Genomic DNA, 25,025 nt, shown 5'->3' with positions numbered 1-25,025 from the left:
TAATGAGTGCGCAATTTAAAATAAATAAATAAAAGTATGCCCAAAATATATGTATAAGATCAGCCAGTGATTGATTCAAGAAATATCAACTGGCCACAGAGTCAATGACAGCTGTTATCCGGTGTAGCTTATTTCTCCATTGGAGAGATGCAGACATGGGGTGGTTCGATGGCGAGAGCGGTAGGTTAAGTATTGTGGGAAAGAAGAGAGGTAACTCGCTTACTAGGCACAGTGACAGAATTGGTAGGACAGGTCTTCAACATATGATCAGCCTCACCACAATAAAGACAACGCCCTTGGGTCCTTCTGCATCTGCAAAGGTGGCAAATGCCATGCTTCAATATGTTGTCTTTCATGCTATGGTATAGCTGCTTGAATCTGTCACGTTTTCATCCACACATAAAAATGTGGTTAATGGCATTTACTGTCCTGACAGGAAAAGTTGTGCCGAGCAACAGCAAACAGCCAACCACCTCGTGGTTGGCCTGATGAAAGTTCCTAAATGGAACTGAAACGTTGGCTGTTACACTTTTTTTTTAGTAAAGAAGTTCTTGAGAAAATTACCCGGGAGTGCTGATTTATATATTCCAACTCAAAAACATAGCCCGCATCCGCCCCTTTCTTACGCAAGATGCTACCAAGGAGCTTGTCCATGCTCTAGTAATTTCCCGCATGGATTACTGTAACCCTCTCCTGATTGGTCTCCCCAAAAGCCGTACTGCCCCGCTACAGTCTGTAATGAATGCTGCAGCTAGACTGATTTTCCTATCCAGTCGGTCCTCTCACACCTCGCCCCTCTGCCAGTCCTTACATTGGCTCCCTGTATCCTATAGGAGTCAATTCAAAGTGCTAACCCATACATTTAAAGCACTGAACAATTCCAGCCCCTCTTATATCTCTTCACTGATCCAGAGGTATGCCCCTCCTCGTACCCTCCACTCTGCCCGCGACCACCTCCTGACCGCTGCTCGCACCCATACGGCCAACTCACGCTTGCAGGACCTCTCACGGGCGGCTCCTCTCCTATGGAATAACTTGCCTACTGCCATCAGACTCTCCCCTAGTCTTCAATCATTTAAGAAGGGCCTTAAAACCCATCTCTTCAGGAAAGCGTATGGCCTCCCAGAGTAATCTCTCCCTTACATACCTGTCTCTTGCTCTCCTATGGGATAGTGCTTTGCTCTCTCCTCCAGCTCTGCTTCACTCCTACTTGATATTTCCTATCCTAATGTTTCTAATACCCCACCTCCTATAGACTGTAAGCTCATTTGAGCAGGGTCCTCTTCAACCTATTATTCCTGTAAGTTTTCTTGTAATTGTCTTATTTATTGTTACATCCCCCCCTCTCAAAATATTGTAAAGCGCTACGGAATCTGTTGGCGCTATATAAATGGCAATAATAATAATAATAATAATAATAATAATAATAATATATATATATATATATATATATATATATATATATATATATATATATATAGTAGATAAACAGTCTACAGGGAAAATCAATGTGCAACAAAACCTTACAGTAAAAAAACCAAGAAATAAATACAAATAGACAGAAAATGCTACTGTCCTTTAATATAGAAAATACTGCACACAGTGTTATATCTCTTCAGCTAATGAGGACACAGGGCATAACATAAATATCACCCGACTTTTCGACCCTTGAAAAAGATTATCAGGCCGAAACGTTGGGTGGTATATATACGTGGTGCCAGTGGCGTACATACCAGGGTCGCAGGAGTCGCGGCTGCGACCGGGCCCGGCCCACCATGGGGCCCGGCCGCCCCTGCGACCCAGTATGTACGCTCTGGGCCAGCCTCTTCTCCTGGGGGGCCCAGGAGCCGGCCACCTCCGGGACCCCCGAGGCTGGCCCTGCTTACACCCGGCGGCCGGTCAGGCTGGCTGGTGCGCGAGGGAGCACTCTCCCCTGAGTGCTTCCTCTTCAGCTCCCTCACGCACCGCACTGATACCGGAGCCGGAAGATGATGTCATCTTCCGGCGCCGGTATCAGTACGCGGCGCGCATGGTGCCTGCCGCCATGTGTTGCTGCCCCGGCCCGCGCAGAGTAAGCGCGAGGGGGGGGGGGGGCACCATGGGTCATGTGTACGCCACTGCGTGGTGCCCTGCCAGCATTCTGGTGTATATGTATATATATATATATATATATATATATTTGTCCTATAAAAACCATATCCCCTCTCTTACCTTGGTCGGTCCGTTTCAGGTCACCCCACCCCTTATTTAATTTAATTATTCCATTCTTCTCCTTGGTTGGCCTTCTTTTATTCACAGGCCTACCAGTAAGTCGTTTTCGGCACACTACAACCGACTTATCACCATCACACATACCATCCCACAGGGGTATACAAAAGGAAACAAGAGAGCCCTCTAGTTACGCTAAATTCTTTGAAGCCCTGAGACTACCTTGGCACGCACTATAAAATAGTGTACTTACACATGCCCAAAACATACTGTTGTATGAGACAAAAAAAAAGGAAGGTGTGCCTTAACTGCTACCCACAGTGAGTGCTATGAAATATTAAACATGTCCAAAGAAGGCTTATTTTACATTTTATAGCACAAACCATGAATGAGTTGCAAAAGTAGCAAAGTTGGAGAATATTTCCAATTGTAACAGAAAAAAAAATAACTGTTTATTCACTAAACTCCAAACTGTAATAAAATTTGAATTAAAAAAAAAATGTAGGCATACACCTTTCCTGCACTGAAGTGGTTATGGTTGTTGGAATAACCCTGTACAACTGTGACAATGCAGAATTGCCTACATGGAATAAATATAACAAAAGCACTTGGATACAAAATATCCAGTGAGTATATCACTCATCAAATATAGAAATGTATTTTGATAAACTATATTACATAAACAATGTAACAAATAAAATATATTCTTTATTATGTCACAGCTTGGGGGGCTGGGGGGAAATTACCACTTCCCTTTTCCCCCTGGTTATTTCCGGTTATGCCTGTCCCTTTAAGAAACCCCTACCACTAGGATGAAGCTGATTAATGATTGGCGGTGGAGAAACACAGCGCAACGTAACCTGCTTCCACTTTGACTGACAGAACCTCCAGTCACTCGCGCAGCGCTCCCTGCCTGCAAAAACTGTTGTTACCGCGACGCAGCCAATCGGCGCCCTGCATTCCCTTCGGCCTCATAATCTAAGGGAGTTCGGCCGTCCAATCAGAATCCGCGGATTGTGCAACGGGGCAGACGTCTCGACCAATAGGCGTGAAGAAGGAGGACGGGGTTCAAGCGCGGTTGAGAGATATGCGAGAGAAGAAGGAAAGTTTAATAAGAGAGGTAACAATATCATTCTATAGAATGGTCACACTGGGACAATAGGACATCTGGACGGTCATAGCACGTCACGGGATTCCTAGGGTTCCTAAGGGCGTTTTTTTTTCTACATAAGAGCGGTGTTTATGGTGTTTATTGTCATCTTACTGATCCAGGGACTGATTAGAATTAATTAACCCCTTAGACTTCCACCAAGCCCGGGTATAAATACAATGTAACCCCATATCATGGCTCAGCCTGCTTATACACAGGCATGCTGTGGGTGTATTAGAATATGTGTGTTTATTAAGAAATGGGGGGATAAACCTTTTGTGCTCATAATCCTTATTATTTAAAAAAAAAATATGTTGTTTATAATTGTGGCCTGGTTTTATTTATTTAATTTTTTTTTTTAAATATTGTATATGATGCAGGTTTTATTCTTCAAATGTGAGGTCACTAAGCTAATACCCAGTGTATATATTTTATATTATTATTATTATTATTATTATTATTATTATTGTCAATATAAACACACACAATCCTTTTTAGAATATTTGGTATATTCTTGCTGATCTGATTCTAGATGGTCTAAAACGGCACACGTGTGTATTTATTTATTTATCAACAATAGGAAATACAGATATACACAATCCCTTTTTTAAAAAAAATTAGAAACAAACATATCACAAACGCATATGGGTTATTGTTATTGTAAAGCGCTGTGGAATAGGTTGGCGCTATACAAATGCCAAACATGAGAATAATAATTGGGAATACAGGAATTTTGCCTCCCATAGCCCTAGTTGTACAGTATTTGATTATATTTATTTCAAGATTTTTTTTAATTATTATTTTTTTGTGTGTGTGTGCAGAAAGCTGAAGAAATAGAATTGGTAAGCAACAGGGAAAGAGAATTAGTAAGAAACAGGGTAACAGAAATGACCCGTCATGGCCATGGAACTTTAGTAGTCTTACACAGTTATTCACTAAAGTGAGAATTGCTAGAAATTGAAAGAGAATTCGAAAGTGAATTTCGAATATGAGGTCCAGCTGACCAACCTGCAAACCTTGCCGACTTGGAGAATTGTGCCTTAAATTCATGTTGAATTTCCAACAATTCTCACCTGTTTTATAGTGCACAGCTACCTGATATCAGTCTCACCTAGCCTGTGGTGTCAAGTTGAGCTTGACTTGTGGCAGGGGAGACATATTTTGACCTATCATTGACCTGTGTTTTATATGGATCATCATCATTATTACTCTTCTGTTCCTTTTTGGCCCTTAATTATTTTGTATTTGTCTCCCTTGCATTTTTGTGGATATCTTATCTTTTTAAATTACTGATATATATATATATATATATATATATATATATATATTGACCCATATGCCTCTCTTTTTTGGCCACTGTTGCCCTGTGTTCAATATAAATGTCCCCCTTTTTTTTTTAACTACATTTCCATTTAAATGCGTTCCCGTGTGGGTCCTGTTGTTATTACCAGGATGCAGGAGAGGAAAATTCTAGGCTTTCTATGACCTGATATTTTTTGTTTAACATTTCATATATGAGATTATTCTTTGTGTAGAATGCATTTAAAATAGTAGTACATTAAGTATTTTGTATTGGCCATGTATTACATGACCATGTCGATACCTTGCAGCCAATCTCAGGGACTTGGATGGTTAGGTTAACACCATACATGTATTTGTATATATTGTAGAAAGCATATGTCATTGTACCATAATCTTTCTAAATGTAATAGCGTTTTTAACCAAGATAATATTATGGAAACTGTACTCTGCAGGATTGAAATAACTTTCATTCAGTTAACTTTCTTGTTATTGTAACAATTTTGCATTCAGTCCCTTCTCTGTAATCTTGTGATCCATCTCTCATAACCCAAGCTTTGTGTTGGAGTGTCAGCACAGAGCGGTGAAAAAGCACAGGAAGGCATCCATAAAAAAGCTAAAAATGGTCAAATTCTAGATGGGGGGAATACATAGGGGATGTAATAAAAATAAGGGTTGGCCTGTGACAATGCCGCTTTAATTTTAAAATGTCTAGTTTCATTTTAATGGCAAGCAATTACACTTTAAATTAACCATTAGTTGTTAATATTTCTACATTTGTTTTATTTAGGTACACCCAAAACAATTTTGTTATAAATAAGCACAAATATAAAACTTTCTTTTTTTTTTTTTTATTAATGAGGCAAGTGCCCGTGCGTGTTATTGTTAACATTTTATTTTAGTTTCACCTGACGAAGTATAAAATGACCAATACAATATTAATTCCTAAGTATTTATTGGACTAGATTAAACTGGTTATGCTTATGCCCCTTTGTCTGTCAAAAACATTGTTTTTTCAATAAACGGAAAATTACATTGAATAGAAAAACTCAATTTGAATAGCCAAGCTGTGGCAAATATGGAACTGGATACTTTTTTTCATATCCATAATGTTTGTCAAACTATGTGGTTTAGGTCTCAGAGTGCATTGCACGTACCTACCCACTTCTGGCACCAGGATGTTAAAGCTCTCCTTAGCAAATGGCAGGTAGTGGCACCTGGCGTGTTACTAGGTAAGAAGTCAAAACGGCCAAAATTGGCTAGACTCCTTACTATGAGGGCGTGGAAGGGGATTCCTGGAACCATTATAACTACAGCTTGCTGTCAGGAACTCATCCACCCAATTAATGTCTGCAAATGTTCTGAAAATGACAGCCTCCCTCATAATTCCAAACCGTGAAGGAAATTTCCAAGATCATGCATTATTCTAGGAAGTATCCTATCACATTTTCATGCTCATTACCATCACAGAACATTTGAAATACCTTTTTGTTTTAGAAAAAGAAGTGTATATTTGCTTTTATTAAAATATTTTGGATCTTGGAAAAACTGCAAGATAAGATATACTGTATATTGCAAAACAATACAAATAAAATGGAAAAAAAAGTATGTAATTTTGCATAATTAAATGTTCCTCAATGCATTGAGAAAGGGCTGCTGCCCGAGACGTTTGCTGCTTTAACTTTGTCCTTAAAGGGACACTATAGTCACTTGAACAACTTTAGCTTAATGAGGTTGTTCAGGTGAGAACTATAGCTCCCTGCAGCCTTTCTCATGTAAACACTGTATTTTCTTAGAAAATACAGTGTTTACATTGAAAGCTAGGAACACCTCCAGTTGCAGTCGCTCAGATCTGCTCCATCCACTCAGATCTGCTGTCCGCAGAGCACAGGGCAGCACTGTGCACAGCATCCTGTGATTCAGTATCTCCTCCCTCTGCATGCAGACACTGAACTTTCCTCATAGAGATTAATTGATTCAATTCATCTCTATGAGGAGATGCTGATTGGCCAGGTCTGTCTCAGCCAATCCTATGGGGAAGCACTGTGATTGGATCAGGCTACCACATGCTTGTTTTTCTGAGTCTAACAGCATGCAGATTAAAAGCTTTTAGGCTTAAATACAGTAAGATTTTTACTATATTTATGGAGGCATGAGGGGCCCAGAGGGGCTAGATGGTTGTGTTAACACTATAGGGTCAGGAATACATGTTTGTGTTCCTGACCCTGTAGTTATCCTTTAAATAAATTGTGATAGCACCTGGGTGTGCACACCTATACTGGATGCACAGGACTCTTGTTTGTTTTTTGGTCATTACACACAGTCACGAGAAATCGCCAAGGTTCATTTGAATGGTTTACTGCAGAACATCCTTTCACAACCACTGAATAAAACAATCAAAGCTGCCTATAACTAATGCTACAGTCATAATAAAAATATAGCAATTGACGTCACCATCCAGTTCATTACAGGCATAACCAGAGTGATCTAGAGATGAAATAGAATCAATTGAGGAGATTTCTCAAAGTGTCCTATTCTAAAAAGTGGTCTAAACTATTAAAAGTAGGGCAGTCAACATCAAATCTAGTGGAACTCTCAAGTTATCGCCTTGACCGTTGCTCTATGGTCTAATACAATTTTAGAGGTTTTCTTATCCATTATGGCTCTACTTTTATATATGAACTTCCTAACTTTTGCTTAACATTCTGGTTATGCTTTACATTCCCGTTTGATAAATCATATGTATTTTTTTTCTCTTTATTTTTCAAACAAAGAATACTGCAGCCTTCGGAAGACAATGTCCCAACCACCCAAACCCTTGGCCGGAGTTCTGTAAGTGATTTTTTTTTTTTTTTTTTTTTTTTAATTCCTTGAAATGTTAAAGAATTCTGTTTTGAAGTTATACTTTGCAGCAAACGTATTAAACATTATCATTTTGAATTCCCATTTTCATGAATGTTGGGTTCATCCAAGCTGTTGTGGTCTGGTCTTTTTCTTTAGACATCCTGTAACAAAGCCACATGGAGGAAATTTTCTTGTAACAGTCAAACAGGAGAAAATGGAGACCCCAAGATCAAGTGGGGAGAACAGAGCAACCGAGGAAGAGGTAAATTTATATTTCTTCTCCTGATATCTAGACAATTGTATGTTTTAGAATGTAGTTCCACTAATGGAGCCACATAATTGTTATACTGTCTGTGAGATTTTAATGATTTATTCCAAGCACAATGACCACTTCAGTGATTAGGCTGCAGGGAGAACTTGGCATTGGCGCTGAAAATGAACGTTATCATTTTTTGGGTGGGGTGGGAGTAGGGAACAGGATAGGGAGGGGTGCTCTAACCAAATCCAGAGTTCTCTAGTTGGAGTCACCCTTTTATGTGTTATATTTAGAATAATAGTTGTATTTTTATTACAGGTTTACAGTAAAACGTTCTCTTGCATGTCAAACAAACTGATTTAAAATGCCATAACTCTAAAAAGTGAGAATGAAACGTGACATATAAAAAGGACGTTTTGAAACATGTATCCATTTTTATTTCTTTGTTGCCCTTTGCATTAAAGCAAAGGTCCTGTAAAAGGTCATCAATGGCAGTTACATTGAAAATGGATTACTGTAGCTTTAAAGGGATACTCTGGGCACCAAAACAACTTTGGCTTAATCCCTTAAGGATGAAGTCAATTGTCCAAATTCTGAATTAAAACAGAACCTAGAATGTGTGCTTTGTTTTCGTTACACCACAATTTTAAGATTTCCCATATTTATTATAAATTGTTTTTTCAAAGGACAAAAATGGCTCTCTTTTAAAATCATATATGTATACCTAACACAACATAAAGTATTAATAAAATGTTAAAAATGGGGAAATTTCTTTTTAAATAATTCTAAATTAATCATACTGAAATAAAATAAGGAAATGTACAAATGACATCTCTTTACAGGAAGTGTTTTGGAAGGCTGTGTAAGACACATGCAAGGAGGTGTGGCTACGGCTGCATAAACAAAGTGATTTAACTCCTAAATGGCAGAGAATTTAGCAGTGAGACTGCAGGGGCATGTTCTATACACCAAAACTGCTTCATTAAGCTAAAGTTGTATTGTGGTGAGGTAGGGGGAAGTAGAGGGATACTATAGTGTTATAAATACAGGTTTGTCAACCCAGATGTATTTACTCTTTATCAATAAAACTGGCATCCTTAAGTGTGTGAGCGTTTAAAAACTATTTGTTTTAATGGTTTTATGCATAGCAGCTGTTAAATAGATTGAATTTTGAAGATTTTATTGATTTAGATTTTTAAATCCTATTTTTTTTTTGCGCTTCTTTGAATGTTTATTATCAAAGTGAAAAAAAATATGCTTACAGTGTCTCAATTTGCGCACCAAACATTGCCTTAGTGGTTCTAGTACCAGGGATATCCGACAGCCGTGTGCACCTTGTTTCCCTGTCTTTTGGTAGATCCAGAATTTTGGCTGATTCTGGTATCCCTCATTCTACTCACTCAGGAGGACTTTTCAGGAACCACCTTTTTAAAACTGTACACATCAGCAAACCTCTTGTGTTTGTGCTTTGTAACATAGATTTATCTCCCATTCACTTTCTCTGTTGGCAATACAATGAATATCTGAATCTTTGGCTGCAGGACTGACCGTTTCTTAAGGTCTGGTGTCTATAGGGAGCTATCGTGCCAGGAAAACAACTTTGTTTTCCTGGCACTATAGCTTTCCTTTAATGTATGAATAGCTCGAAATGTCTGTGATTCCACAGTATAATAGTCATTTACATTTTTTGCATGTTTTGATTTGATTAGTGAATCATTATTTTCTTCTGTTTACCTTTTGTAGCCCGTTAAGAAGAGGGGATGGCCAAAAGGAAAGAAAAGAAAAAAGATTCTACCTAACGGACCCAAAGCCCCAGTCACCGGTTACGTTCGATTCTTGAATGAACGTAGAGAGCAGATACGTGGTCAGCATCCAGACCTGCCCTTCCCAGAAATAACAAAAATGCTGGGAGCGGAATGGAGCACTCTGCCTGGGCCAGAGAAACAGGTATGCTTGTTATTAGAGCCGATTACTATCTATTATATTGCAGTTAAGCAAATGTTTCATTGTGTTACTAATTATACTCTTATCTATTTCATTACACATAGTTTTCTGTTGCTTTTGATTAGAATTTATAGTTTAAATTGAAAACTGAAACAAAAAAATCTAGGCAAAAAGTATTAATTTGGAGGAAAAAAAATCTACAAATTCGACTATAGTGACAGATCGGCCACTTTAGCCTGAATTTTGCAATTCGATATTCAGTTCACTAGTTTTCACTTAAAGGGACACTGTAGGCACCCAGCTCATTGAGGTGGTCTGGGTGCTGTGTTTCTTTTGCACCTAGTGCTGCAATGTAAATGTTTACATTGCAGCGCTAAGTCTGTTTACATTGCAGCGCTAAGTCTGTTTACATTGCAGCGCTAAGTCTGCCCTCTGTGGCTCTCTACCAGACAGCCACTGAGGGCGCTTCTGGAATCGCAACTCACTTTTGGTCCATTAACTGACGCTGGATGTTCTCACGCTCTGCATGCGCATTAGACCCCGCTTGTCGCGGGATGTCGGTGGGGGCGGAGCTTCGACCCAGCACCGAGGGACATCGGCACTGGGATATTGTTGGTAAGTAAAGGGTTTTTAACCCTTCATTTACCGGACACGGAGGCGCCATGGAGGGGGGTTTCAGAGGGATTGGTAGTACCAGGAATACAGCGTTGTATTCCTGGCACTACAGTATCCCTTTAATAAACCCCATTTTTGTATTGGACCATCTTCTGACAGATTCAAGTAAACCTGCCAGCTTTTCGAAGACTAAGGTTCTAGGTGGCATCCATCTTAAAGGGACACTGTAGGCGCTGTAACTGCGTAATTTCTTGGAAGTAGTTATAGTGTCTATGGTTTCTAGGCCCCATCCCTTCACTCAGTGTTAAACCAGTGTTTTTTTAATGTTTTAATGCTAACTGAGCATCCCCAGCAGCCCATCCTCTCTGTACCACTTGGACTGAGGAAAAATTAGCCTGAGCAGCTCACCACTTTCAGTATATCACAGCGCATATTGCGTGTATGAATTGATATGGCTGAAACAGGGGTGGGGATCTGGCCGGTGGGACTTATAAGCCCGCAAAATCATTTGGTGTGGCTCTGCCAACGCAACCATAGATGGGACTCGAAATGTAACATTGAAATATTTTTCTTCTCGGTCTGTGAGTGGGAGTTCGGGGGGGAGGTACTGGGGGCTGGTGCGGCCACATTACAGCTGCCGGAGGGAGCACTGTAGGGAGGGAGCTTTCTGTGCCTCTCCTGCTCTACCCTGCACTCAACCTCTGCCCCCACACTCAAGCAGCTGACCTCGCCGACAGGAAGAGGCTAGAAAGTGGGCAGTGAGCTTGTGTGTTTATGTGCCTGCTAGTGAGTGAGCTTGTCTGTAGTGAGCGTGTGTGTGTCAGTGACCTTGTTATTGGTGAGCATGTGTGTCAGTGAGCTTGTCTGTAGTGAGAGTTTGTTAGTAAGCTTGTCTGTACTGAGCTGTGTCAGTGATCTTGTAAATAGTGAGCATGTGTGCATCAGTTAATTTGTCTGTAGTGAGCTTGTGTCAGTGAGCTTGTTTGTAGTGAGCATTGCAAAGAGTCAACTGTGCTCCACACTGACCAACACAAAGCTGAAAAAAGCAGTTGCAGGTACCAACATCATCAATAACAGCTAACATCACACGCCAGATATGAGTTAATTGAATGTTTGACCAAATATAGCAGGCTAATTTTCAAGTTGATAATTTTGTATGGCCCGCAAATTATTATTATGTTATAAATATTCAAATGGCCCTTGGCAGAAAAAATGTTCCCCACCCCTGGGCAGGCTATGGGTGGCCAGGGACATTAATTTTACTTATTTAAATTGCTTAAACCATTTTAAGTAGAGGGACAGCACCAGAGGACTCCAGGCATTATAACCTATTTAATAAATGAAATGGTTATAGTGACTACAGTGTCCCTTTAACTTCTTATTATGTGAGTTAACTGAAATTGGTATTCGTTTTGTAGATCCAGTGTGATCCTTACACCAGGGTTTCTATTTTAGTTTAGATTATATTTGCTAGCTGGTGGGAGGGCTTTGTCACAGTACAGAATATTTCCCTTATGTTAACTTGTGTGAAAGCATTCTTTCACAGCTCACTCTGTTTATGTACTGTACAAGCCTGGATTGACCTTGCTCAAGATGATCTTATTTATGCATGCTCCATAAAAAGCCTCAGTGAGTGCAGGGCTAAATTCTTTGCATGTGGGAAATGGTAACTATTTTGCACATGTACCTTATCACATGATAGCTGGTATGGGTTGTGAAAAGCAGTGCAAGAGTGAATATTGGTTAAAAGTCTAAATGAAGGTTTTTTTTGGGTGTGTTCAGTGCTGTGTAACTTAAACCTTCCCAGTATGGTGTTTAACATTTTTTCTAAACAAACATCAGAGTGCTCCTTTATCTATGCTTTTAGGTCCCCCCTCCTCACCATCCAGCAATGCAAGGGCTAAAACCCCTTTTTTACACATATCCCTCGGTCCTGGATCGGTCTCGTCCTCCAGTGACCTAATGCGGATGGAGGAACCTAATGCTTGGCGAGCGCCGTGCCCACATTTAAGCTTCCCCATAGCATTTTGAAGACGTTGGACGCCCTCATGCAAAGCGTGAGGATGTCCTACGTCGTTTCTCGGAGTCAAACTCTGTTAGAATCCAGGGAGCACCACTAGTGGCTGTCTTCTATAGGTTGTCTTAACCTTACAAGGTAAACATTCTGTTTCTCTGACACTGCAATGTTTTACACTGCCAGGTTATGGGGACATTGCCATTATTCTAATCTAGCCGCTTTAGACGTGATAGATCTTTTGCCAGCATGAATCTTGCTTATCCTGATTATCTTGTTTTTGCTGTTCCATGTGACTTTGTAGTCCTCAAATGAGTGAGTCTTTCATTTTACTATTGGTTCCTTAGAATGTTGGCATATACAGTCATTCGTCCTTAAGGGATAAAGCACTTACTTGTAAGCAACAGAACCAGAATATGCATTTGGGAAGCATTGATTACTCCTTTAAGGTTTCATTTTTAGATTTTTTTAAAAAAAATTTTATTACACTATGCTTATTCCTGTTTGAGCAAAGAATACACTTTGCATACATCGTGAAAACCGCATAGTGACAACATAACAAACACTTTTCCACATAGTGGTTATGGTGATACTGTAATATTTGTACTAGACAAATTGTCACAGCAATAAAGCTTTTCCATCGAGGTGTGAATTGTTGGGAATGTATATAGTGAGTTCAAGTGAATTTAACATTTTAAGCTGCACTAGCTGAGCTGGTAAAAGACTATTTAGTCTGAAAATTGAAATTCATTTTCTCAACCCGAATCGATTTAAAGGAACAAACTTAGGTATTCCAAACGCTCTAGTGTCCCTGTCCCTGTTTGTGTAGGTTCCCTTTTTTTCCTAGTGAGTATAGGGTTAGAAACCCTTTTTACTTGGCTTAATTCCATGGTTAATGGGACAGGGGAAATTCACCCAGAACACTTCAATGAAATAAAGTGGTCTGGGTGCCTATAGTGTCCCTTTAAACTAAGAACATGTTTTAATGTAATATTTTATTTTTATGGGTTAAAAATGCGGGCAGTTGTGATTACCAAAGGCTTTTTTTTTTTTTTTTTTAAATGTACCCGTTCTAAAACCCACAACTTGGTTTTCTATATACAGGGTGAAGTCAGTCTGTACATCTATTTCATCTATATCAGGGCTGTCCAGCCTGCAGCCCCCCAGATGTTGCTGAACTACAACTCCCATGATTCTTTCAATGAAACAGATAGCCAGGGAATCATGGGAGTTGTAGTTCAGCAACATCTGGGGGGGCCCGAAGGTTGGAAAGGCCTGATCTATATGTTGGTGTAGGCGGATTTGCTAACCAATGTACATGGTTTCTTTTTTTTAAATTCTTTATTTTTGTAGTGCATAAGTATGACAGACAAGCTTGTGACGCCACAATAGCTGACACAGGCATTTCAAAAGGCATAGTACTGTGGCATGAGGTTTAAAGGGAAACTCCAGTGCCAGAAAAACGATCCGTTTTTCTGGCACTGGAGGGTCCCTCTCCCTCCCACCCACCAATCCCCGGTTACTGAAGGGGTGAAAACCCCTTCAGTCACTTACCAGGGGCAGCGACAGGTCCCACGTCGCTGCTTCCTCCTCCCCCGCCGCTCCTCCTTCTGGTTACGTCGGCCGGTGGGCGAGACTGATCTCGCCCGCCGGCCGAGGAGACCTAATGCGCATGCGCGGCAATGCCGCGCATGCGCATTAGCGCACCCCATAGGAAAGCATTGAAAATGAATTTCAATGCTTCCCTATGGGGAATAGAGCGACGCTGGAGGTCCTCACACAGCGTGAGGACGTCCAGCGACGCTCTAGCACAGAAAACCTGTGCTATGAAGCAGGAAGTGTCCTCTAGTGGCTGTCTAATAGACAGCCACTAGGGGAGGACTTAACCCTGCAAGGTAAATATTGCAGTTTTAAAAAAACTGCAATAATTACACTTGCAGGGTTAAGGGTAGTGGGAGTTGGCACCCAGACCACTCCAATGAGCTGAAGTGGTCTGGGTGCCTGGAGTGTCCCTTTAACTGCACATTTTTAAGTAATAAACAGGATACTATAAGCAATGTCATATATGGTGAGGACAAGAGGAATAATTAATACATGCTGCTTTAACTGACAGTAATATAATCAATGGGAAAAAGGTACGGTAACATGCTCAACTATGGTAATTAGTAGCTTAGAAGCTGCTGGCTGGACTATCATGGCCATACTTGACCAAAACATATCTGCAACAGTAACAGTAAGAAGAATAGCATTTAGGTAGGTCTGGGATATTTGCCTGGCTATTACATGAGAATAATTTTTGAGGGCACTAGCAAAATATAACAATAAGCATAAAATCATAATAAAAATTCAACTTGTAGGCAGTAGCCACGGGTTGTGCATTCGGGCAGTGTGTCATGGCAATGATGAGTGGTGCGAGTGCCCGTGGCTGTGCACGTCTATCAGCCGATGCCCACCCTGGAGGACTGATATGGCAGCCTGATTTGGAGTGGTAACTTCAGTAAATTGCTGTCGTGCGTCGGTAGGCACTTACGAGCATTTGCCAGTCCTTTGCAATAGGTGTTAGGCCATTCCTCGTCGTGTCGACAGCTTCGTGTCACCTTCAAGGCTCTGTCACGGATCCTGTTGTGCCAGATCCGCCTGTGAATTTTCAGTCTGGAGCGGGCTGCTCCTGAGATGAGGTGTATGCGCTGCAGGTTTACCTTGACTTGTCTTGACGGCAAGTTGGCTGATGCCGGATGATTGTTGCGGCGGAGCACCGCCGTTGGCGTTGGCCTTCGCATGGGTTTGCCGGGCCTTCGCCTAGTTGTTTTTCGGCGCCGCATGTGGACTCTGTATGCCCGGGCAGGTGTACACCCGTGTTGAGGAGTCGTCGGCATCGCTGTGGGTAAGTGCGTGACTGGTGCGCTTGTTTTTGCCGTTTGTACCCTGAATTGTCGTTGCATGCTTGGTTGGATGGCCGCCCTGAAGGTTTGTAGTGGGAGTCCGTAATGACGGCGGCGGGTCTCCGGACGGATCCACGAGGCCACCATTCAAGCCGCTTGGAGGTAGGACACTCCCCTGTCACGTATGGTTGTGTGGAAGCTCGAGCAGAGTTGTTCTAGAGCTTCCAGTTGGTGAGCATGTGTATGGCTGCCAGCGTTCCCTCTCTTTGGCCCCTGCTGGGTGGCCATCTTGGGTGTGCTTTGGCATGCTGGTGCCTCTGCTGGCTGTGTAGCTGTGGTCATTCACTTTCTTTTCCAGTCCGCTTGGTTAGTGGGGACCGGGATAACCCCCGCCGGTCCAGAGGGGGGGGGGGAGGTGGAAGATCAGGTACGCTTTTGTGGGGATCTGGTGTCGAAGAGAGCGTCCGCCTCTCCCCGGCCCCAACTCCCGTAGGCCGCAGGTTGCTTTTCGAGTTCTGGGCTCCGACAGGCTCCAGAAAAGGTATCTGTCGATTCTGTGGTGCACCCCAGTGTGTCCTTGATCTGAGTAGCCTCCGATATCTCCGTTTATTCTACCCGCCCGACGGGAGCTCTTTCCCCGCACGTCTGTTCAGCTTAGCGGTCAGACTCCGCCCCTGTACATGTTTTCTTAACCCCTTCACTACCGAGCACTTTATGATTGGAAAAATATACCTAACATTTATTTGAAGCTAGGAGTGCATAGCTAGCATATAACCATATCATAACACAGATATGTTGTGTATAGATTGATTTGCAGATAAACTTAAAAAATTAAAATATGTAAATTTACACAATTTTCATTATTCCATTATTCATCCTTTTATAAAAAAAAAAAAAATATATATATATATATATATATATATATATATATATATATAAAGGGAAAAGCTTTAGACAGTATACAGTGTCCTTTATCTTGCAATATTTCACATGCAGTTTTCTCATACCGTACCTGTGACACAAATATATCAATAAAAAATAGTCTGATACCTTGCTCATATGTGTTTGTAAAGACCCTGGAGGAATTACTAACGAAGTTTAGCTTACTAAAAACTGCCAAAGAATGAAATAATGTCTGGATTTCAGCAGAATACCCACATACTGCAAATACAGTTAAATCATATATTTTTCTAATAAAAGGTACTTAAAACTACTGTAGAAATCTTTATCTGTATTTGGGCTGTTACTGTAATACTGAGAGTGACCGCTAGAGTCCATTCACTCCTATCCCTTCTCGTAAAGCAGAGTTAAAGATGATGTTAATGTCCCGAGAAGTTCACTTTATTGCTTTCCCCCTCTCTCTGGTTTTGCGACAAATAATACGTTATTTGAAAAATCTAGCTTGTAGCATTAGCGTATTTTGACTAATGTCTAATGAAGACTAGAGTTGAAGTGTAACGGGATTAGATAGTGACGTTTGCATTTCTATAAATTATTATATTTTGTTTAAAAGGAATTAAATACCATGTGTGTAAAATCTGTATTGTGAGCATCTTCATCTGTTCTAACATGGTACTTGACATCTTCCCGTGCCATTTCAGAGATACTTGGATGAAGCTGAGAGAGACAAGCAGCAGTATATGAAAGAGCTAAGAGAGTACCAGCAGTCTGAAGCTTACAAAATGTGCTCAGAAAAGATGCAGGAGAAAAAAATCAAAAAAGGTCAGCGTGTTCTTCTATATATATTAATGACCGATTTAGCTGCTAGTGCAGTCCAGAACAAGGTAATGTGTTTGGCTACACTGGCAGTCACTCATGCAATGATTATGTGATGGCATGGGGGTAACATAAACAGAAGGAAGCCAAAAAATTACCATCCACAGGCTTGGGGATCCGGTTTAGAAGTGGAGTAGTCTGATGTGTCAAAAATAATGATTTAAAGAAGAAACATTGTTCCGCGTTGTCAGGGCAAAGGAGTGAAGAGACACAAGAATTACCCAGCATTGTCTGGAATTTGATATTGGATTAAAAAAGATGGATGGATGAGACTTCACATGCCTGAAATGGGAAAGCACTCTGTTCCCTTAGCACTGCAGGGGGCGCTATCTGGTTGTCATTACTAGATGCATAGTGCGTTGACGTCATGTCCAACAGTGATGGCACAGGAATAGTGGGAAACGTGCTGGGGTGTGTGACACATGTCTAGGCACTCTGGTTTAACATCAAAAGCCTGGGTCAGATACTTGGGAGAAACAGTTACTGCAAAAACTGACTCTTCCTCCAACTTAAATAGGCACGATCCACAAAGCATAATGACTTCATCGAGATAGAACGTTGCTAATCTCGTACAGCACCAAATAGTTTAAGATGGATTCGTCATCCAGTAAAGTTGTGAGTAAAATGCTTTGTGCTAGTAAAATCATACAGGTTTTTTTTTTCACTTTAATATTCTTGAAATCAGAATATATAAAAAACAAAGTACGGTAGTGTGATTTCATCTGATGTAAATATCGATTCTTGGGCCAAATATAACAAAGAGCAGAGCTAGAAGTATCTTCTGCCACCACATCATGTCACTTTCCATCAGCAATTGTAAGCATCAACTGATCGGAACAGGTATTTTCTCACACCATGCACATGAGATACGTGTGGTCATACTCCAGATCATACAATATTTCATAGACCCCACCTTAAACTCTAGAGCACACCAGTAATGGGCCGATGTCAGCGGAACCTCCAAAGCTGAAGAAGAAAATGGAGATACTTAGGTGACAGATTTAGGAATATATTGATACCTTCCCTCCCCCAGGGTGCAACCAAAAGCACACCAGTCACAATGTTTGTTTTGTGGTTTGTTTGTTTATTTTGCGATAAGTGACAAAAATGACACCCCATAAGTGACCGTTCTGCATTTAAAGAAGCAATCAAGTGAAGCAGCTTTGATCACCTTTTCCAAGATACACTTTATTGGATGCATATTGGTGCAATATGACACAGCATTTAATTGTATCCCTCCTTATGTATGTGTACATCAAATCCACAGTAGACAATACCTTAGGCAACCTGAAAAGTGATCTAAACAGTAAAACGTGTATAGGACAATTTAAATATGTATATGGCTTGTGCAAATATGTGTTTGGTTCACAGAAGCTCAGACCCTTTAATTTCTTACGTTCAAACGTTCCGTGAATTATTAGCATAAGCTAGCTATCGGTAAACAACAGCAAAATCAGACTACTGGAAATCAAGTTGCCTTTTTTTTTTTTTTTTTATACCAGAGAACTTTTATTTTTAGTCGATTTGTTGTTTTTGTGGTTATACTATTTGCACACAATCCTATGGAAGCATTTTTACACAATGACCTTATTACCATCATCTTATGAAGCACTTCTCACATAATGCTTTTAATATATGTAATACATGCCCTCTTAAAGGAACACTTAAAGGACCACTATAGTGCCAGGAAAACGTACTCTGGTCTCTAGGTCCCCCCCACCCTCCAGGCTCTAGGGTGAGGAAGGGGTTAAACACTCACCTTTTCTCCACCGCCAGGCTCCCTCGGCGGTGGGGACTCTCCGCCTCCTTTCCGCGCGCATTCAGCAAGTCCATAGGAAAGCATTCTCAATGCTTTCCTATGGACGCTGGCATCTTCTCACTGTGAAAATCACAGTGAGAAGCGCGGAAGCGCCTCTAGCGGCTGTCAATGAGACAGCCACTAGAGGCTGGATTAACCCTAAAGTAAACATGGCAGTTTCTCTGAAACTGCTATGTTTACAGCAGAAAGGGTTAATCCTAGATGGACCTGGCACCCAGACCACTTCATTAAGCTATAGTGGTCCTTTAAGTTGTTATGGGTTCTGGAGTGTCCAGGTGACTTCTTAACTTCAAAGGTAAACCATTTGTGGTTTGAGAAAAAGGATGTACTAGTTCTTTTAATTAGCACCTAATGGGCTAGCGGAGCGAGATGACGCTCTGTCTGTCACCAGCTGCATGGTTAAACCTTCTTCATACCACAGGGCTGAAATGGGGGAGAGGTGCTGGGCACTAGAACCCCAACTTTGGGGGTTAAAGTTTAGTTTGTTCCCCATGTTAAGTGCTTCAAATAAGAATGGGTTGTAATAGTTTTAATTTCAGACCTTTTAATGGCATTTATTTGAAAATGTTTGTCATGGATGCCTATTGAATGTTCACCCATCACCCTCTTTTCTGTCCACACTTTTTACATTTTATCACAATGTACTTGACTTTTTTTTACTCCTTAGAAGAAAGCAGTGCATCGAGTATGAGTACCTTGCTGAATGGCTACACACACAAAGTGAGTGACACCGTTGTCCCTTCCTTCCTCAATATTTCACATTAAAATGACAAGTACCCAGTGGGTCCCTTTGCTCCCCTTTTTAACCTTTTTTGTTCTTTTTTTTTTTTTATCTTCATGTTTCTCTATATTCTTGTCTATGCTATATTTGGAACATATAAAGAACATCTTTGACACTGCTTTATGTTTCTGATGGCATTGTTCCTGTATAAACATTGTCTCTTTTATAAAGAATTAAAAAACAAACAAAATAAACTCCTATTCTCATTGCAAACACAATGGAGTTCCCCTGTCCTTGTTTCCTTTTATCCTTTTGTTTGTTACTGCAACAGTTTGCCAACTGAATGAAGCTACAACTCTGTCAAATAGTAACCGATACTTTCTCTATTTAACCAATATGTGTACACCCTCCAAATCCCTACCTTTCTTGTCCAGTTGTCCAAGAGAGGGTCAGATCTGTGGCTGACCGCTATGCATTGCCATGTTAGCACAACTGTACATTGCGCCTCTCAGTAGGGCCTGATAGCAGCTGTGGTGTGGATGCTGTCAGTTTATTCAGTAGTTCCACTCACTAGATCAGGGGTGGGTAGTCTGTGGCCCTCCAGATGTTTTGGACTACATCTACCATAATGCTCTTAGTGCCATTATGCTAGCAAAGCATCAAGGGAGATGTAGTCCAAAACATCTGGAGGGCCGCAGATTGCCCACCCCTGCATTAGACTTATAACGTATTCCATAAATCAATACTGGACAGAGGTTTATGGGATAAAATATAATAAAAGGCTCCTGATTGGTGGAGCCTCTTCCTGATCTGAAAGAGGCTCCGTGTTGCTTCCCGGTGGTTGATAATCAGTAGCAGGAATTTAAAAGACAAATACTTTTATTTATCACATTTTTAATTGATTATCTTTGCAATGCACTAAGATTAGGAGCCACTTCCAACTTGGTGAGTCCCTTTAATCTTCAACTTTTCCTGAACTCTTAACTGTCTGTGCTTTTTCTGTCTTTAAGTATACTTTAAAATTATAGTGCATGCTCCTAACTCAGTCCTTTTGATCTTATCCTGATCTGCCCTACGCCTATCTAATATTTTTATTAATATTTTTTTTTTCTTTTGAGCAGAGTGGAAATTCTCAGAGTGATGGGTTTGCCACGTTTGATGTTCCAATCTTTACTGAAGAGTTTCTAGATCAAAATAAAGGTCTGATATTTTACTATCTTGACTATTTTTACACTTTGGGAGCTAAATGAAAAATTTTAAATGTAAAGTGTGTAGTTTAAAAAAGTGAGTGCAAATAAATACAATACTAATGTATTATTGAAAATATGGGGGGCTGAAGCCGCTGGGCGCCTTCTTACCTTATGGGATTAAACAGTCTTCACATGTTTTCACTCCGAAGTTGTGACCACCACACTGATCTGATAGAATTGGCTGAGAGCACCATGATATTCTCTTGGGTGCGGCAAAGTTTATCACCAGTATAATTAACTGGTACCACCACTACCAAAAGTGATCTCTGCATGAGAGATATGGCTACACTTTGCCGTTGTTTATGACTCTAGTAAACCTTGTTGTTGAGGTACAGCTGGTGTGTCTACATTTGACACTCCATTTGTGTTACCCACAGTGTTATGAAGACCTAAATAATATGCACAGTGTAGAGATGGGGAAAACTACTAAGGAAGTGGCTATCCCCTGTTTATATTTTTGATGCTAGATATATTGCCATTTTAAAGGGACACTATAGGCATCAGTATCACTACTGCTCAATATGATGGTTCGGGGGCAAATATCCTGTCCCTGCAGTTAGTAAAGTATAACACTGTAGCGTTAGGAATTCACGTTTTTATTGTATAGTGTTTCTTTAAATATGTGACGTAAATAAGGTACCAACCCATCTTATTTTGAATGAACTGTTGGTCACTATTTGCTTTCTTGTTCTACTTTGAATATAAATGTATTTTTGTTTCTAATTGCAGTGCGTGAAGCAGAGCTGAGAAGACTTCGTAAGATGAACATGGAGTTTCAGGAGCAGAATTCCATCTTACAGAGGCACACAGAGAGCATGAATTGTGCCAAGGAGAGGCTAGAGCAGGAGTTGGTACAAGAGGAGAGGCAGACAATGGTCCTTCAGCAGCAGCTCCAAACTGTTCGCCAGATTCTGCTTGCCAGTTTCTCTTCATTACCCATTCCAGGTCAGTCCTCTAGGAAAATGTCCATCCCATAGTTTCCAGGTGCATTCAATATTGTATAAAGAGATTGACGTTTCATAAAATACACGGACAGATTCTATAAATCCATTTTATGATTTCTTAGGCTTAGCTGTCAATCTCTTGATTTTAAAGGGACATGTATCAATTGCCATTTTTCTAAAACAAATATACAAACAAAAATAAAGCAAGCAAAACTTTGATAAGCATGTAATAAACTTGGTCAGATTGCATTACTGGGCACGCCTCTCAGCTAGGGGAGTTTCTTCAGCTTCTTCCAGTCCACAAAAAAAAAGAAACGCCAACATTATGCAGCAGCAGGAGTAAGAAAACTGAAACTTCTTACCCTGTCAGGATTGTGCCTAAAGGTGAAGAAATATTCTTACTGCACATGTGTAAAACTGACAGACATGCCCAATTTACATTTCCAGTATTCCTAGGGATAGAACACTGATTGGTTAGATCAATGTTCTCCCTGGAGTGTGTGGAAAGTATAATAAAGTACTTGCTGAGTGAGGCAGCTGTCTTGCTGCACATGCGCACTATGTCCCCAATGTGGGAGGTGGAGAGGTGAGCAGGGCCTAGAGCGTTTAGCGCGGGAAAAAGGTTGTTAATTTCTTACAATTTTTATTGCACATAGGGGAGAAAGGCCTATATAGATATATGGACGCGGGCACCGTAGCGTTAAGAATACAGTTTGTTTTCCTAACGCCATAGTGTTCCTTTTAATTGTTAAAAGACAAAAAAAAAAGGTTTTCGGGTCTTTTTGAGTATTGATCTATCCTATTCAGGAAGGTCAAGTATGTTATATCTCTTTTCACTAATCTAATACCAGTAGATGGGTTGAAAAGTATCTCATTGGTGGGATTACAATTGCTTTAGAATCTTTTCACAACTCCTCACCAGCTGTGAACATGACAGTAACTATCGAACAGGAGATTGTAATTTGCCCCTATGTAAATAATGTGTTCATTAAAGATAATAATGATTCATTAAAGATGAAGAGTTTAACCAATTTACATTTTTAAAGTAATACATCATGGGGGGGCGGAGCCTGCGCCTGAACGGGAGCGGACACAAGTTACAGCAGCTCCGACATACATCGGAGAAAACCCCCCCCAAAATCACCCCAAATCAGCTACACACACGGGTGCCCTACCTGTCAACAACGAGGGCGAGACCCGGTCACACCACATGCCGTTTTACCAGGCGGCCAAGACGCCAAAAAAGAAACGGAAAACCGGGGCCTACCCCACCACCCAAAGCCTGGACCTGGCGGCTCTATTTGGCGCCTTCACACCGCCAGGTGGGCCCGGAGAGCGGCCGGCACAGCAGACCGCAACTGCTGCCGAGATGGGACGCAGACCCCACAAATCAACTGCACATACTCCTACAGAGGCGCAGAACATAGAACACATGCTCCAGAGGCAGCCTCCGCCTAAAATGGTGCCGTATGGGAACAGTAAGGCCGCGGAACCTCCAGAGAGCCCCTCACAGCCTGTCCAGCCTCACACTGGGCATACCACACAGGCTGCAGGAGATTGGTCAGCCCCAGTCACCCAGCAGGACTTCCAAAACCTGGTGGGGGAAATCAAAAACCTGCTGGCTGCTAACGTGACAGCTATGAAAGCAGATGTACAGAAAGTTAATGATAGAGTGAAAACAACAGAGGGAGACATTGCTGACCTAAAACAAGCTATGAAAACCGTACACGAAGCCACCCAACACCTAGAAACCTCGCAACACTCGCTCTCCATACACCTAGCCACACTGGACGACAGGTCAAGGAGAAACCATCTAAAGATAAGGGGAATACCGGACACAGTGACCCCAGAAGAACTCCCTCACTATGTGAGACGCTTGGTGGCCACCATTCTGCCAGCAGCACAGGCCAAAAGAGTCACCCTGGATGGGACCTACCGCCTGCCTAAATCCAGCAGAGCCCCAGCGACCGCGGTACAGGACGCCATAGTGCGATGCTCACACTCCCACTACAAAATCTCCATCTGGTCAGCACTGCAAGGCAAGACACCGCTCATCTTTGAAGGCGCCAGCCTCCCCTATCAGGACCTCACGAGGTCCACCTTACAATGGCGGAGATCTCTGCAGCACCTCACAAGCCAGCTAAGATCAGCTGGCATTAAATACAGGTGGATGTCCCCCAGGCTACTGGTGGTGAACCATAAAGGGACAATACATAAACTATCATCGATGACAGAGGCCCCGACCCTCCTCACGGCGCTGGGCCTACCACCCCTCGACACACATGAAGACAGACGGCGTACATCCAGAGTTGGAACCCCTCCCGAGCCGCACCATTTGTTCCTGCCGCCAAACCGGCTACTGACCCGGGGACTTGAAACCCTAAGAGTCTATAGTCCAGGCCGCTAAGAGTTATACCAGAACTGTTTATAAACCGTTTATAATTAGTTATCAACAGCATGTTAACGCACCACACACACGACAACCACCCACGGAGAACCTACCACTCCTTCACTCACAACACTTGGGAACCGGGCGCCACAGAGCAGGCAATTGGCTCCACACCGGCCAGCTCTCCCCCCCCCCCCCCCCCCCGCCAACCCCACGGTAAGGGGTACCACCTATGGCGGGCTAGTTTATCCCCCTACATAGGACAATAGGACGACACCACACTGAACAGCCTGACCTGACACATCCCTAATATCAATCTAAATTAACAACCAAACAAGCACAAATTACACACACACTACTAAGTACTTCTACAACCCATCTCTGGGACACTAACTCACACACGCTTAAACAATTAAAAAGTGCTGTATCGTTATGTATGTTTCAACCATGCAAATGTTTTATGTTGATCAAACTTCGCTGCAGCTGTTGCGGCGCAGCAGAGTTTTATGCTGGATGTTACCAAAAATATGCCCAACAAAAATAAAGAATAAAAAAAAAAAAAGTAATACATCATTAAGATACTTTTTTGTTTCTGCTTGAGAACTTGATAAACTAACCGTGAAATAGAAAATTTAAGATAATTGCGAAATTCTAATATTTTGTTTTTACTGTGTATGATAGAATGTGTGGTAAAACATGAAATTGTAAAGTATATTTTATTAGTAAAAGAAAAAAAATCAAGACCGACATCACAAATTACACATTTGACATAGTACGGAAGAGAAGGACGGATCTCAAAACATTTTTTATTTTTTTTCTAAGACAGAATGCTGGTCCAACCTGTTTGTAAAAATTATCTAAACTTTGACATCCTAAATGTTTAACCCCTTAAGGACACATGACATGTGTGACAT

At 41.3% G+C, this 25,025-nt stretch overlaps 1 protein-coding gene across 1 annotated transcript in view; it reads left to right on the top strand.

The window, feature by feature from the left end:
* The first annotated feature begins 3,273 nt into the window (after window positions 1-3,273).
* The window catches only part of HMG20B (high mobility group 20B), a 33,206-nt gene continuing 11,454 nt past the window's right edge, over window positions 3,274-25,025 (top strand). Inside the window, exons 1-8 of the mRNA XM_063453325.1 lie at window positions 3,274-3,328; window positions 7,432-7,489; window positions 7,658-7,763; window positions 9,501-9,704; window positions 16,814-16,934; window positions 19,475-19,527; window positions 20,650-20,728; window positions 21,508-21,723. Coding sequence (XP_063309395.1) covers window positions 7,455-7,489; window positions 7,658-7,763; window positions 9,501-9,704; window positions 16,814-16,934; window positions 19,475-19,527; window positions 20,650-20,728; window positions 21,508-21,723 — 814 coding nt within the window. The 5' untranslated portion in view covers window positions 3,274-3,328; window positions 7,432-7,454. The remainder of the gene's footprint in view (window positions 3,329-7,431; window positions 7,490-7,657; window positions 7,764-9,500; window positions 9,705-16,813; window positions 16,935-19,474; window positions 19,528-20,649; window positions 20,729-21,507; window positions 21,724-25,025) is intronic.

Source organism: Pelobates fuscus, chromosome 5, assembly GCF_036172605.1.
Source record: "Pelobates fuscus isolate aPelFus1 chromosome 5, aPelFus1.pri, whole genome shotgun sequence".
In the NCBI taxonomy this organism is placed as follows: domain Eukaryota; kingdom Metazoa; phylum Chordata; class Amphibia; order Anura; family Pelobatidae; genus Pelobates; species Pelobates fuscus.
The sequence above is the reverse complement of the archived record's forward strand: the minus strand, read 5'-3'. Positions and strand labels throughout refer to the sequence as shown.